Source organism: Poecilia mexicana, unplaced genomic scaffold (genome assembly GCF_051168715.1).
Source record: "Poecilia mexicana isolate PSO_F unplaced genomic scaffold, ASM5116871v1 scaffold_1, whole genome shotgun sequence".
Lineage (NCBI taxonomy): Eukaryota > Metazoa > Chordata > Actinopteri > Cyprinodontiformes > Poeciliidae > Poecilia > Poecilia mexicana.
Window position 1 is genome coordinate 20,076,010 of NW_028263370.1, and position 13,911 is coordinate 20,089,920.

General features: G+C 36.4%; 1 protein-coding gene across 1 annotated transcript; it reads right to left on the reverse strand.

The window, feature by feature from the left end:
* Nucleotides 1–2,220: 2,220 nt before the first annotated feature.
* slc43a1b (solute carrier family 43 member 1b) lies at nt 2,221–13,818 on the reverse strand. The gene is made up of 15 exons (XM_015011487.2): nt 13,339–13,818; nt 11,468–11,626; nt 10,782–10,965; nt 9,787–9,842; nt 9,522–9,598; nt 6,532–6,624; nt 6,137–6,270; nt 5,882–6,024; nt 5,524–5,664; nt 5,405–5,440; nt 5,199–5,331; nt 4,941–5,070; nt 4,592–4,665; nt 3,909–4,032; nt 2,221–3,823 (listed from the first exon to the last, which is right to left on the reverse strand). Exons 1-15 carry the CDS (start codon nt 13,460–13,462, stop codon nt 3,611–3,613), a joined length of 1,821 nt encoding a protein of 606 aa, XP_014866973.2. The 5' UTR covers nt 13,463–13,818; the 3' UTR covers nt 2,221–3,610.
* Between the last annotated feature and the right edge of the window lie 93 nt (nt 13,819–13,911).

The window sequence follows — 13,911 nt, forward strand, 5'->3', positions numbered from 1 at the left end:
GGTATCACGACTGTCAATCAAGTTAACGGCTTATACTATTGGCTCTGAGGCCAAGCCCCGCCCATCAGAACAGGTAACGTCACGATCGTTCCAAATCGTGATTAAATTGATAGAAAACAGTGCGGCACAGTCCGACGCTCCTTTCAAAGACCTTTAATTTTTAAAATATTTTTTTTTACACGTGACTGACACATAAACTCAATCTGACAAGACTTCCTCCTACTTTTATGAAACACTGACACACTGACGTGCAGAAATCTGCAGATTTATTCCTATTATGCAGATATTCAAGCTCTATTATACAGATGTATCATTTTGCCTACTAAATAATTGTACTAAAATAGGAGTAGCACTTCTTCACTATATTCTTATATATATATTTCACTTTGGCACCAATAAAATATTATTGAATATTTTTTATATATCCACTTCATTTAGTGAAGTTACTCGCAGTAGGTGGAATATCCAGAAATGTTACTGAGGTAATACTAGCAATATTACCATATAACTGAAGTAAAGGTAATATGTATGGGTGGGTCAATATGTTTCCGTGGGAGATTTGGTTGATATATAAAATTGTGATATTGTGTATGTAAAGTTAAAAAGTTGTTTTTAAAAATATTGTCACCTTCTCTCTTTTTTTTTTTCCATCAAAATGACTTTTGACAAAAAAATTGCTGTTGCTGTTGTTGTTGTGTGTCTACGTGTGTGTGTATGTGTGTTTTGTATTAACCATTCAGTCTGTACCATCTGGCAGGGGGACAAACAGTGGAAATCACCCTTTGGTGTAATTGGATGTATTTAAATCTCAATTGTTTATTAATGCATAATGTCTTAATCAAATAAATAATTGCAATAACTATTACAGAAAAGTATGGTGTAATTTCTTCCCCTCAAAAAATAGTTGAGTAAATGTTAGTTACTACTCACCTCTTATAAATACTGATTTATGAAAGGACTAATTACTGGCATGTTCCACCCCTAAACCATGAGAATAAAAGATTAAATCCCAAACTTAACCAATTTCAAACAGTTACAACTCACAAACATTAATCTAAGCTGGTGGGTTTCAGAAAATTGTTTCAGTGGAATTAATGAATCCAAAAAGTATACACTATCTCCCTGAACGCATACTGCCCCAAGCATGAAAAAACAAAACACACAGACCACTCAATGGACAGATTAAAATGACAGCAGGGGCTGTGAGGATAAACCCACACAGCCAAGCTCATCACACACACAGACACACATCCACCTCTGACACAGACACAAGCTGGGGAGTGAAAACAAACCTTAAATCCTGCCACCACAAAAACAAACATGCATTGTGTGTTTGTGTGTTGCAGCTTCTGGGCAGTCGCCATGTGATTCCATAAATCCCTAAACTAAAGAGGCAATCTAGGCATTAAAAACAATGGATGTTTATGTGGTGACCCGTTTCTCATGCACTGTTGCACAAAGAAAACCGTGTTTCCTTATCTGAACTTCCATAAGACACATCAGTAAATCAGAAAGAACGGTTCTTATTTTTGATTAACTACTTGGTTAATGTTGCATAAACTTACAAATGTGGTTCTTTTCGAGCATTTTCATCTTCTACGTCTTTAGTGAGCAGAGGGAGCTTCAGACTTCAGTGAATTTACTCCCATCATGTTCTTCAAATCAAATTGGTGTTTGTTATACATTTGTGTTGCTATTTTTTAAAGATATTAATAAAAGTAAAGTTTATGGAAATCATAGAAGGTCAATCAGCCTCTCCCCCATTTATGAAGTCTGCATTTGTACTGCTAAGATTTTTGTTTGTGCTGCTCTTGTTTTGAATATATTAATAAAAGCAACAGTCAAAAGTTCAACCAGCAAATCCATATCACCCAAATCAAACATAATTGGTGTTGAACATTTGTGCTACATTTGTGCAGCAAACACTTTCGTTGGTGATGCTATCATTTTTAAGATATTAATAAAAGTAGAGTTTCCAGAGATCATAGAAGGTCACCAGTTCCTCGCGCATTTATAAAATCATGTTTGCGGCTTTTGTTTTGAAAATATCAAGGTTCAAACCCTTCATCTTGGATCTAAGTCTGAAGATTATAGAGGCAATTATAGATTAAAATCCACAAGTGCCTCAGGCTGTGAGATGTGGTGTGTTAATCTTTCAAAATTTTAAATAAATCTTAAACCTTAATAATAAAACCTGAGTCAGAAGTTGCACAGACTCCGTTCAGTGTAATAAATGCTTTATTATCTTGAGCAAAGTGTTGTGATGACTTTTCATTTTCTTGGGTTAATTAAAAGTCCTGAGGACATTGAGATAATATTTTTTTTAATTGTCCCAGTCAGTGATGTTGTAGCATTTGCACATCAATATTTATACATTTGGCCTCAATAATACAAAATACACAGCTGTACTACTTTACACACAAAAACCTTTAAAGTCTAGTTAATATAACATGATGAGTGACAACAATGGATGCAGTCAACAACAACAAAACAACAACAAAAAAGGATGAAGTTCTGCCATAATGGTCCCTCAGCTTTATCTTTTTTTTCCTAAATTTGTAATGAAGAACAAATACAAGGTGATTATTCATCTGACTGTTGGTTTTGACTGGGAATGGATGATATGTCTAAAAAATAACCAGATTTGATTTTATTTGACAATAAAATCAAATAATTGATTTTATTTAAGTCACTCTCTTCCTTAACAAAAGAAAAAAAATGAAATGGCAGAAAATATCTTAAAAAAGGGCTTTTATTTTAATTTTTTTTTAGAGTTAACCTGAATTCAAAGTCAAAATACATAGAAACAGTAAAACGTGCTTTGCAGTTCTGGGGTGAGTTAACATCCATCTGGTTTATGAATGCATTGGTGAAAAAGAAAAATCCAGATTGTCCAAAAATTAATTCTCCAAAACAAGAAAATTAGATTAATCTATAAAAATCAATTTATCTCCCTAGTTTTGACGTGAATTAAAATTCAAAATGCAAACAATTTTAGCTTTCAGAATTATTGTAGTTCTATTAAGAGACAATAAATCAGTGACAATAAATTTTGCAATAAACAATAGATAAATTGTTCAATAAAATATTCACGGAACTATGGTCCAGAACCACACGGCATTCTGGGAGATGTAGGCAGAGCTTTGGCTACTCAACCTCTCACTGCTAGCTAAGCAAAGTTAGTGGAATCAACTAACTCACTCACTCTCTGGTTACCTAGCAACAGTCTGCTGGGTAACTTGCAGTTACCTAGCAACAACCTGTTGAGTAGCAGCTTAAATGTTCGGCATGGAGTGAAAACTGTGGATAAAACAAGGAAGGTCACATCACCGGTTTGGTAGTATTTCAGATATTTAAAACAAAAAAAACTAATAAATAATTAATGATTTCAACTGATATGAAATGATTATAGCGTGATATGTTTTGCTTTTTTTTCAGCCATGTCGTCCAGCCCTAATGAAGAGCACATTTTCAATCTGGAATCTTGGTTTTGCTTATTTTGTTGGGCATTTATCTTTAGGACTAATGTTTTATTTTTTCGTAGATGCAGATAAGTCATAGTAAAAATAATAATATTGCTGACAGTAAGTGACCATGTCATTGTAACCAGTTAACCAGTATGCCCATTGGGTATGTTTCCATATTTTGAAGACCCCTCGTCTTCACAGTTTGACTGGATAAGATCTTCATTCTCCTTCTCAGACTGGCAGGCAGCAATCACATCTAGCTGTGCCTTCTCTCTGATTAGGCCTCTTCGGTGGTAGAAGAGATAACATGGCAACAGGAAGCCGACCAGGGAGAAGATGAGAAGGCCAACGTTGATCTGCAGGAAGAAAGTAAAGGTGAGTTTTCTCTAAAAGCCCGGGAAGGTTTGAGAATGTCGACCATGATATATGATTGTTCCTTACCCAGTAAGGGTCTCCGCCGAGGTACCCCACCATCAGTATGAAGAGTGGCTGCTGGAGCAAGGCGAACGCTGCACTGATTGTTGACTGGAAACCCGTCAGAGTCCCAAAGTGGTTTGCTGGATACCTGGATGAGAGGAGAGTGGAAATTAGGTAAATGTGGCATCCTTTCAGATATTTGACTACAATTATGACAAAATAAATGAAAAAAAAAAAAAAAGAAAAACTGGATAATAATCCGATGTTGGTTCCTTGGTGGTGGTGAAGAAGAATGAAGATTTAAGCAAACAATTCAAGATCTGGCAAAGGGAATTGTAAAAAAAAAATACTGTAAAACAGGTTCACCCCTGCTGTTGATTCAATTCAAAATACTTTATTAAGCACAAAGGGAGACTAAATGTTGTTGTAACTCAAATAATTAACGTGTTATTGTAGATGGTGATGACTGTGATGACTGTGATGACTGTGGTGAGTGAGGAAAGAAAACCTTTATTTATAGAGCTACAACACGCTAAACTGATCTGTGCTGCCTTTGGGATTACAAAGGCAACACAGATCACACCCAGACTCTGGCCTGAACCTTCAGAGACGGAAAGTTGCATCTTTCCCTCATCATTTCACCATCTTTGATTGAATTAGTGACAAGTCTAAAGGATTTTAAAATCTCATCTCATTGTGTCACTCACACTGCTGCATAGAGGCCTCCACAGCAGGAGTGGATAAATCCTCTGACAACGGTGTGAAGAGCAAAGGACAACACCTGGTAAAGAATAAAACAGAGAGCAGGACACATGTTACAGGACGTTCAGTATTTGCTTTTTATCTGCATTAAAAATGTCAAGATTTTATTTTTTGTTGTAACAACGAAAGCAAATGAAAACATAACATGTGACACCAGAGCTCTCAAGACTCAGTGTCCTGCAGCTTTGAAATGGGATGGACACAACACAACATTCTGTCTTAAAATGTCAAATTGAACTGAAAAACGACTGAAGGAGCTTTCAGTTCATATTCTAGTGCAACACTTTTCCTAACCTGTATGGGCAAGTTGTCAATCAAGGAAATAACTCCAAACATGACCAGCAGGAAGTTGGTGAAGATGAAGGCTCTGATGGCATTGCTCAGTTTCTGGATCTTTCTGTCTCTCTTTGGGGGCGCTGAGTTGCTGAGGAAACAAGTATAACAAGTTTGTGCCGATGTAACATGGTTCTCATGGAGTTCCCCTGGTTCAGACTATTCACCCACTTGCTGTTGAATCTCATCAGCCTCAATAAAGTCCAAATGTTTCCCTACCTTTTGCTTGTCGATATGTTTACATGTTCCTCTTCACACTCCTTCAACCTCCAGTCCATGATGTAGCCGATCATAGGACACGTCACCAGACACAGAAGCTGCATCGTACCAAAGATGGACGAGTAGAAAGCCACTGGAGAAGACAGCCAGAGTGAAATCAGGTGAAAATACAATATTGACTGGAGGAGGATGTTCCTGATAGGTACCTTGGTCCTCCGCCTCCTTCCGTAGCTCCACCGAGGCTGAAAGACAGAACAGCAGCTGTAAAAGTTAAACTCAACATCTCTGATAAATGGTTTTGTGTAGGCCTATATTTCACGCTTACGGTTGGGGTCGCCATGAGTGACCAGGAACTCGATCATCTTATTCATGGCTCCCATGAAGAAGATCAGCCTGAGCTGAGTAATTGCCATGACCACGACGCTCCACAGGAAGATGGGAGAGCACACAGACCGACAGATTGGGACTGCAGATGGAAGAAATTACAGCAGATTTATTTTTGTAATTTCAATGTACGCATTTTCATGGTGAATGTAAACGGAGTTAATGCAGCCTGCCATGGTTTGTGTGGAGTTTGAACCTTACAAAGACCTTTGAATTATACTTTTACCAATCACAATGCCAACAGATCCTTATGAATGATCAGATCTGCATTAAATTGCTCATAACAAGGCTGTATTTACCCGTAGAGGCGTTTTCGGAGTGTCTCTTTTCAGATTCTTGTGGTTTGGGGCTCACTGTGTCCTCCATGATCATCACATTGGTGATGTACCTGTCCCCGGTCACCCTGTCCTCTGTCACAACCCCATTCATTCTCATCTTTTTACTTTCAAGAGAAGATCAAAAAGAGGTAGACAGAGTACAGAATTATTATTATTATTATTATTATTATTATTATTATTATTATTATTATTGTTGTTGTTGTTGTTGTTACTGACGTGTATCTGCTGTCTTCTGGAGCTGGGAAGGATTCACCCGGCCAGTTCAGGAAGCAGTTGAGGATGACAAAGCAGGCCAAACCCGTCCACACCCACATGATGAGTCGGAACGACACACCAAGGTCATAAATCAACTGATTGGGATTAGGAGGAAAGTTAAGGAAAAATATAAAGAGATGTAGAAATGGATTTAAAAAATTCACCAAACAGTAAAGCTAAGATGACACCTGATATATTTGAGGTTGCCCTCCGACCTCTATTATCATTCTTGACATTAATTACCTGTCCTTTAAGTGTAATTTTTTTTCAAACACTTGATACATTTTCATTTTCTTCTTTTGATGCATTCACAATCCCAAACATCTGATCTTTTTCACTTGTGTGTGAGTGCGCACCTTGATTCCCAGGAAGGTGACTGCTGAAGAAGCGTAGGAGCCAATCATGAGGGAAAGGATGGTCGATCGGATGTTTCCAAACATGTTAGGCAGCTGTAAGGAAAAGATTAATTAAAGTAAAGAAAGAAAAAAAAAAAGAAAAACTGCTGGTATTCATATAATACCAGCAGTTTTTGTGACACTTTAGTCACAAAAACTGAATTTGACTATTTGACAAACTGAAATTTCTTAATAAATATAATTTATGGTAAAAAGTGACCTATTATAATTTCTTGAACAGGTTAGGATAAGTCAATAATCTGAACAAATATGTTAATTACATGTTTTGCACAGAATCATGTTTAGATAATCAGATTTTAATCAGTTCTGCATTCAAGAAAGAATTGTTTTAAGGCTTCTGTCACTTTAAATTTAATTATGGTGCTGCTGGCCACACTGCCCAACTCAATGTTTACACTAGCATGTGAAAATGGCTGCAAACAGATGTGCAATTATACAACTGTATTGAAAAACAGAAGTAGCGCCTCCTGCACAACCAATAAGAATGCAGCAAATGGTTTCTGAAAGGTAAGTAAACAACAACACAAAATTTTACCAAATATTTCTGGTCTAGTTTCTAGCGCAAATACCTCAGTACACTTGACATAAGAACAACTAACAAGTATTTTTTCAGCAAAATATAGGAACTTGTTTTTTATTTGTTTATTTAACCTTTATTTTATCAGGATATAAAAACACATTAATATTTAAAACATATTTTTCAAGGGAGTCCTGGCCAAGAAGCAGTGACAAATACAGCACAAAAATACACAGTTTAAAGTCAATAATTTCTTAAATAATGATGTAAAAGTACTAGTTCCACCGGCAGATTATGTCACTCACAACATGGTAAAAATGTCTTGTTATAGTTAAATAATCCGTTTTTTAATCAATACTAAGGAATTGTTTACTTAAATTAAGCTTCCATATATTTCAGAAAAAATTCTTATTAGTTTTGTCTTATTTCTAGTACTGAGATATTTCCGGACAGTGGACCAAAAATACTTTCTAAGATTTTATATTTTTGCAGAGAAAACTCTTTTTTTCCCCACCAGTCACTTTACAGCAGTAAACCAGTTACAGAGCTAGGCTTGCGTTGCTAGGTAACTGGTCTGGGTTGCTAGGTAACGGCGCAGTACCCATGGAATGTGACTTAACTGTCGGGATGTTTTTGAAACGGCTAATTTCCCAGACACCAAAAAACGTCAGGAGGTTTTTGTTTAAGCCCTTGGGCAAATAGAAGCATACAAATGTGAATTTCTTCTTTCCATTTCTGGGCTGTAATGTAGGGGTGCCGTCAGCAGGAGGCGGTACTGTTTTTAACTCGATCACAATCTACTTCAGTCAACCTTTGAATTAAATGTGTGGCGGTCCATGTGAGCGTTTTCTGACTATGTAGCGCATCGTTTGTGGTGTGTGAGTGGGTGTGTGGGGGTGTGTGCGTCGGTGTTAGTTTTGGAACCACCAGATCCAGTTCCACTTAGTTTAAATTCCCATGCAGCCTCTCAGCCAATCAGAAACCTGCCTAGTTGACCCACCCTGCTCCTTTTGCCTGTCATCATCTGACCTGGCGAAGTCCCAAAACATGGCCTGTCCTTTCTGTCCTGCTGTGTGTGAGAATCTGTGGACTTTCTGGGTGTGTGTGAGCAGCTCATGGCCCATTTCCACTTCACTATTTTACTTTTCCACTTTACCATTTTATTTTTTATAAAGTATTCTTTCGGACATACTTGTAATGTTTGCGGCCATTTCTGTATTTATAGATTATCAAACCAGTTCAGTGAGTGAGAATTTAGAAGAAGCAAAAAAAGAAATCACTGTAAAAACCTGCTACTATATTAACTGTAATGTTGGGTGTCGAGATATTTCGGTTTGCACCACTTGCATGGAGCTAAATTGGGTCATGAAATTTGTACAAAAGAAAAAAAAAATTAAACTGAAAAAAAAAATTAAACAGAAAAAAAAAAAGATTTGGAATTATAAAAAAGTTTCAAATTGAAAAAAAAAATTGCAATAATAATAATAAGGATTTGAAACTGATAAAACTGCTTTTCAGATTCAACAACTTTTTTTCCACTTTCAGACTTTTTTTTCTTTTCAACAAACTTTATGACCCTAATTTAGTTCCATACACCTGTTGCTGCAATTCCTTTAATATTCATGTCCAAAACGGATGACTGATCATGACAGGAACCGCATGCAGTGTCTTGTGGTACTGGCAAGATTACAGCTGTGTCTATAGTTGGAATAAAAGTTTACTGAGGTGAAACAAACGCACACACACACACACACGCACGCACACACACACACCTACACACGCGCGCACACACATGCACACACACACACACACACACACGCACACACAGCTTATTTTGTATGCTTTTCCTACAAGCTAAGGACTGATAACAACACTATTCTTAATTAAATCTTACTATTTAGCAAAGGTATAAATACCCAAAATTATTCAGATCTGTGACAGATTAAGATGTTATGCACTGCAAAAAACATAAAATCTTACCAAATATTTTTTGTCTATTTTCTAGTGCAGATATTTTAGTACATTTGAAATAAGACAAAACTAACTGTCAAGCAACTTTACAGTAAGATATAGGAACTTAGTTTAGGTCAATAAATCCTTAATATTGATGAAAAAGTTCCAGTTGCAAATAATCTGTCAGTGGAACAAGACAATGTTCCCATTTTTTACGTTACATGTCTTGTTATTTCACATACAACATGGGAAAATGTTTTGTATTAAGTGAAATAAGCTGCCAGTGGAAGTAGAACTTAATTAAAATCAATATTATGGAATTATTGACTTAAAACAAGCTCCTATATCTGCCTGAAAAGTCATTTATAAGAAAATTTTGTCTTATTGTCCCATATATCTAACTGCAGCATGGTGTGTGTGTTTATGTGTGTGTGTGGTTGTGGGTGTGTGTGAATCTCACTATGAGTGATGTGAAGGTCAAGCAGATTCCTCCAAAACCATTGAAGGAAACAGCGAAGAAAATGAGGACTGACAGCACTGATAAAAAATATAAAAAAAATTCAAACACAGTGCAGCCATAATTTGTTTTTGTTTTGGACTTTTTTTCAACCAAATATAACATAACCACATACCAACAACAACTAGTTATGTAAAAAAAAAAAAACGTGGAATAAGTCAAGCTAGCAGCTAAAGATTAATTTTTAAATGTAGGTTTGTCGCCTCACCTTCAGGGTCGTATGCAGCGGCAGCCATCATTGCACAAGACGCTGCGAAACAGGAACTGAAAGACAAAACATTGAATATGACACTAAACAAGCAAAAATCCCTTTGAATTATTAGAAAAACACCTATTTGTTTTTATTCTAAATGTTCCTGTAGTATCTGGTTGGAAGTATTCCTCTAAATACTGTGAAAAAAGAACAGCCTAGTCAAAGTAAAATGATTAGATCATCATCAGCATATCATAGAAGAGGAAATGTCAAACATTATTTGGGGAATATTTAAGTGGAAAATATGTTATTAATATTTAAGGAATGTTTCTCAGATTAATGTATCAGAAGATAAATAATTTATTTCATTAGTTCTTGCTTTTTCTGTTTTTTGTAGATGATTGTGGAGTTTAAAAAAGTCAGTTTTTATTTATGTTTTTTCCTTCCATTTTCCTTTTCATTGATATTTAATGAATGGAGCTCACACACTAAATAAACAAGAATATTTTTACACCTATTAGTACACAACATTGTATTTTATTCTGTGTGTTCATGTTACCATGTTGATTTCTCTGTTAATATTTTGCAATTATTTAGACGTTTATTTTTTTAACAGATGTTCACTTTGATGTAATCTGAATGTCATTTGGTGATATTTTGCAAGTAGTTTTTTTGTTTGTTTGTTTTAGTTTAGTACAATATCAAATAAATTTTTATGCACATTTGCAATGGAAACACAGGTATTTCTAGCATAGCCAACTGATGAACATCACTCATGGGGGACCCTGAATGAAAATCTGCTCAGGGCCCCAAATAGGCTTCGGCCGGCCCTGCTATCAGGTTTTATTGCGTAAACAAACCAGCTTATTGAAACAGTACTTTGTCCAAATTCCTGTCTCATTAAAGAATAATTTTTATAAGGTTTTACTCTATTATAGCTCTTTCATTTGAAAAAGCGATCGTAATCACAATCAGAAACATTTTGATCAGAAACGAGTGCAGTGTCAGACCTGCCAATGAGTCTGATCGGTCGGGGTCCAAATTTATCCATCAGGATTCCCAGAGGCAGCGTGGCGGCGCTCAGGAAGAACGAGCCGATGGTGAAGCCGAGATTCAGCATCTCCTCCTGCTCCACACAGCTGGGCCATCTGCCGCCCTCCACCAAACTCCTGTTTGTGGCAAAAGTCTCATTTTCTGGATGGAAAGACAAAAACACCAAAAACAATTAACAATTATGACTCTAGAAATAAGAACAGAAGCACCTCAACCTGTTAAGAAAGCTTTAAATTTAGGCTGATTACAAACAAAACCCATATTTATTTCAAATCTATTAAGATATTTGTACTAGAAACTAAAAGTAGTTTGTAAGATTTGGTGTTTTTGAAGTGTTTGTTTTCCTGTTTTGCTTGGTGTTTTCTTCCACATCCTGCACTGTTTTGATTTACTGATTGTGATTGGTTCTTTTCTGTCCATGGAATGCTCTGATTGGTTGTGAATAATAATTTTGTTCTTGATTAATTATAAATTTTACTGTTCTTAGACAAGTTGTTAATATTTGCTAATCTCGGATGTCAGGATTACCAAAATTTTCAAAATGCTAATGAGCAGGGACGTTTTTGTTAATCTCTTTAAGTTCAAAAGCTAACATACATGGCGATTAGTTCCTGCATGGTGTTGCAGATGTCAGAGCATTTACCTATGCATAGGTGGGAATAGAAGCCCTCGTTCTTCAGCATGATGAGGAGTGAGGCCCAACCCAGCAGGACGGCAGAGAAGAAGAGGTTCTCTATGATGGACGTGACTGCCATCCACCATCTTCTTCGGTAGGCCTGAGCCAAACTGGGAGCCATGACAGCTGCAGACGACGAGAAGCGCATCAAAACACCAAACAGGACGGCAGCAGAAACCGACAAACTAAATTACAGCTCTGTTCTGTTACAGAAGGGGTGTTCAAACTGCGGCCCGGGGGCCATTTGAGGCTCTCTGAATGATTATGGCGGTCCAAATGGAGCAAATTTGATGCAGATGGACACTTTCTCAACTTTTTTTTTTTTTTTTTTTTACAAATAACATATCCTTAACGACTTTGGCCCTCATGGGAAAAAGTTTGTACACCACTCATTCACAAAAACACCAGTAAAAGTAAAATAAATAATTCCTTACTAGTATTTTTTAAAAGTACTAGGTCCAGTTGCAGAAAATCTCACAAGACATTTTTCTCATTTTTGCCAATGGAAGTAATACTTTTTAAAATCAATATTAAGGAATTATTGACTTCAACAAAACTATTTCTTGCTGAACAGTTGTGAGTTAGTTTTGTCTTATTTCAAGTGAACTAAGTACAGCTGGAAAATAGACAGAAGATACTTTCTGTTTTTGCAGTTCAAAGAATAAAACATAAACCAAGTTTAGTGCTCCATCAGGATGAACTAGCTGTGGTTCATTTAGATCCACATATGTGAAAGCAGACCATATGCAAGAAAAGTGTGTTCACTTTCTTTATTTATCCTGCAGTGACATTTATTGATATGTACAGTAAGGCAGCACTTTGCGAAGCCAAGAGGAAGAAAGACGACTCCAAACATGTGCAGAGCCAGAGAGACATCCAGTAGAGCGACTATCAGGTGTCAAGATCACACACACACACACACACACACACACACACACACACACACACACACACGCACGCACACACACACACACACACACACACACACACACACACACACACACACAGACACACACACGTTTGTGTTGCTATCTTTGTGGGAACTTTCCATTGACTTCCATTCATTTCTACAGCCTAAACCTAACCTTTACCCTTTTCCTAACCCTACCCATCACATAACTAACCTTAACTCTAACCAAAACTCAATTCATACCTTAGCCCTAAATCTAACTCCTGACCCAAAAACAGGGTTTCCCCTTGTGGGGACCAGGCTCCGGTCCCCACAAGGTGCAAATGGTCCCCACAACGTCGTATGTGTCAGGAAAATCAGTGGTCTGCAACCATTACAACAACTTTGTCCAAAATAATAACAAACTTTTAATTAATATTTAGGAACTATTCACTGAAAACAAACTCATATATTTTACTGAAAAGTTGCATGTAAGTTAGTTTTGTCGTATTTCAAGTGTAATAAGATATTTGAACTATATGCAAAAATACAAAAGGAACAATTTGAGATTTAAAACAAAAAATTTTACCAAGTATTTTTGACCTAAGTATAAAATTCAAGAAAATGCACTTTGTCTCTGCAAAATGTTTCACTCATTCATTCTAAAATGTAACAATATTTATATATATATTTATTTTAGTCTATAACAAGTAAGAATTTAGAGCAAATTGTGATTTTTCTTTTAAAGCGACGATGTAACTTTGGACAAACTGGACAAACTTAATTTTGCAGAAATGACTCTTTGCACGGTTAAGGTTGCTGACCTCTACCTCAGATTAACCCAGTGAGCAGAGCAAGCAAATGCATCATGCTGTCATTTACTGACCATTACCTCACCCACCTTTAGAGCTTTGACAGCATGAAAAGCATCAACCTTAAAACTACTTACTTCCCCTGGAGGTTTTGCTCCCAAATTGGAAAAACAAAAATCCTGAAATGATCTTGGAAGTTTCTGCGTTGTGGCTTTGAGGTTCAGATATCGTTGGCTGCGAGCGGCCGCTCCATATGCACATTAACACTCACATTGACCCCTGGCAGGTCTAAAAATGGAGCGAACACCAACCTGCCCACCCCCTTATCACATAAACAAACACTTATTGAGAAACGCACGGCAGCGCTTATGCACACAAACTCAGTGCCTTTTTTTTAAAAAAAAAAACTGGGACAATTTCCACAGATTTAGGTCACTTAATAATAATAATAATAATGATGATAATAATAATAATAACAATAATAATAATAATAATAATAATAATGATGATGATAAAAAAACAGCTTGAAGGGTTTCATATATGAATTCACTGCAAAAACACAAAATCCTACCAAAAAAAACAACAACCCCCCCCCCTGATATTTCAGTAACTGGCCTCAATTTGAGTGTTTGGAATAACATTTTAAAATAATTCACCCTGATTATTGATCAAAGTGAACTAGAGTTACGGCTACAGTGAAATACAGCTTA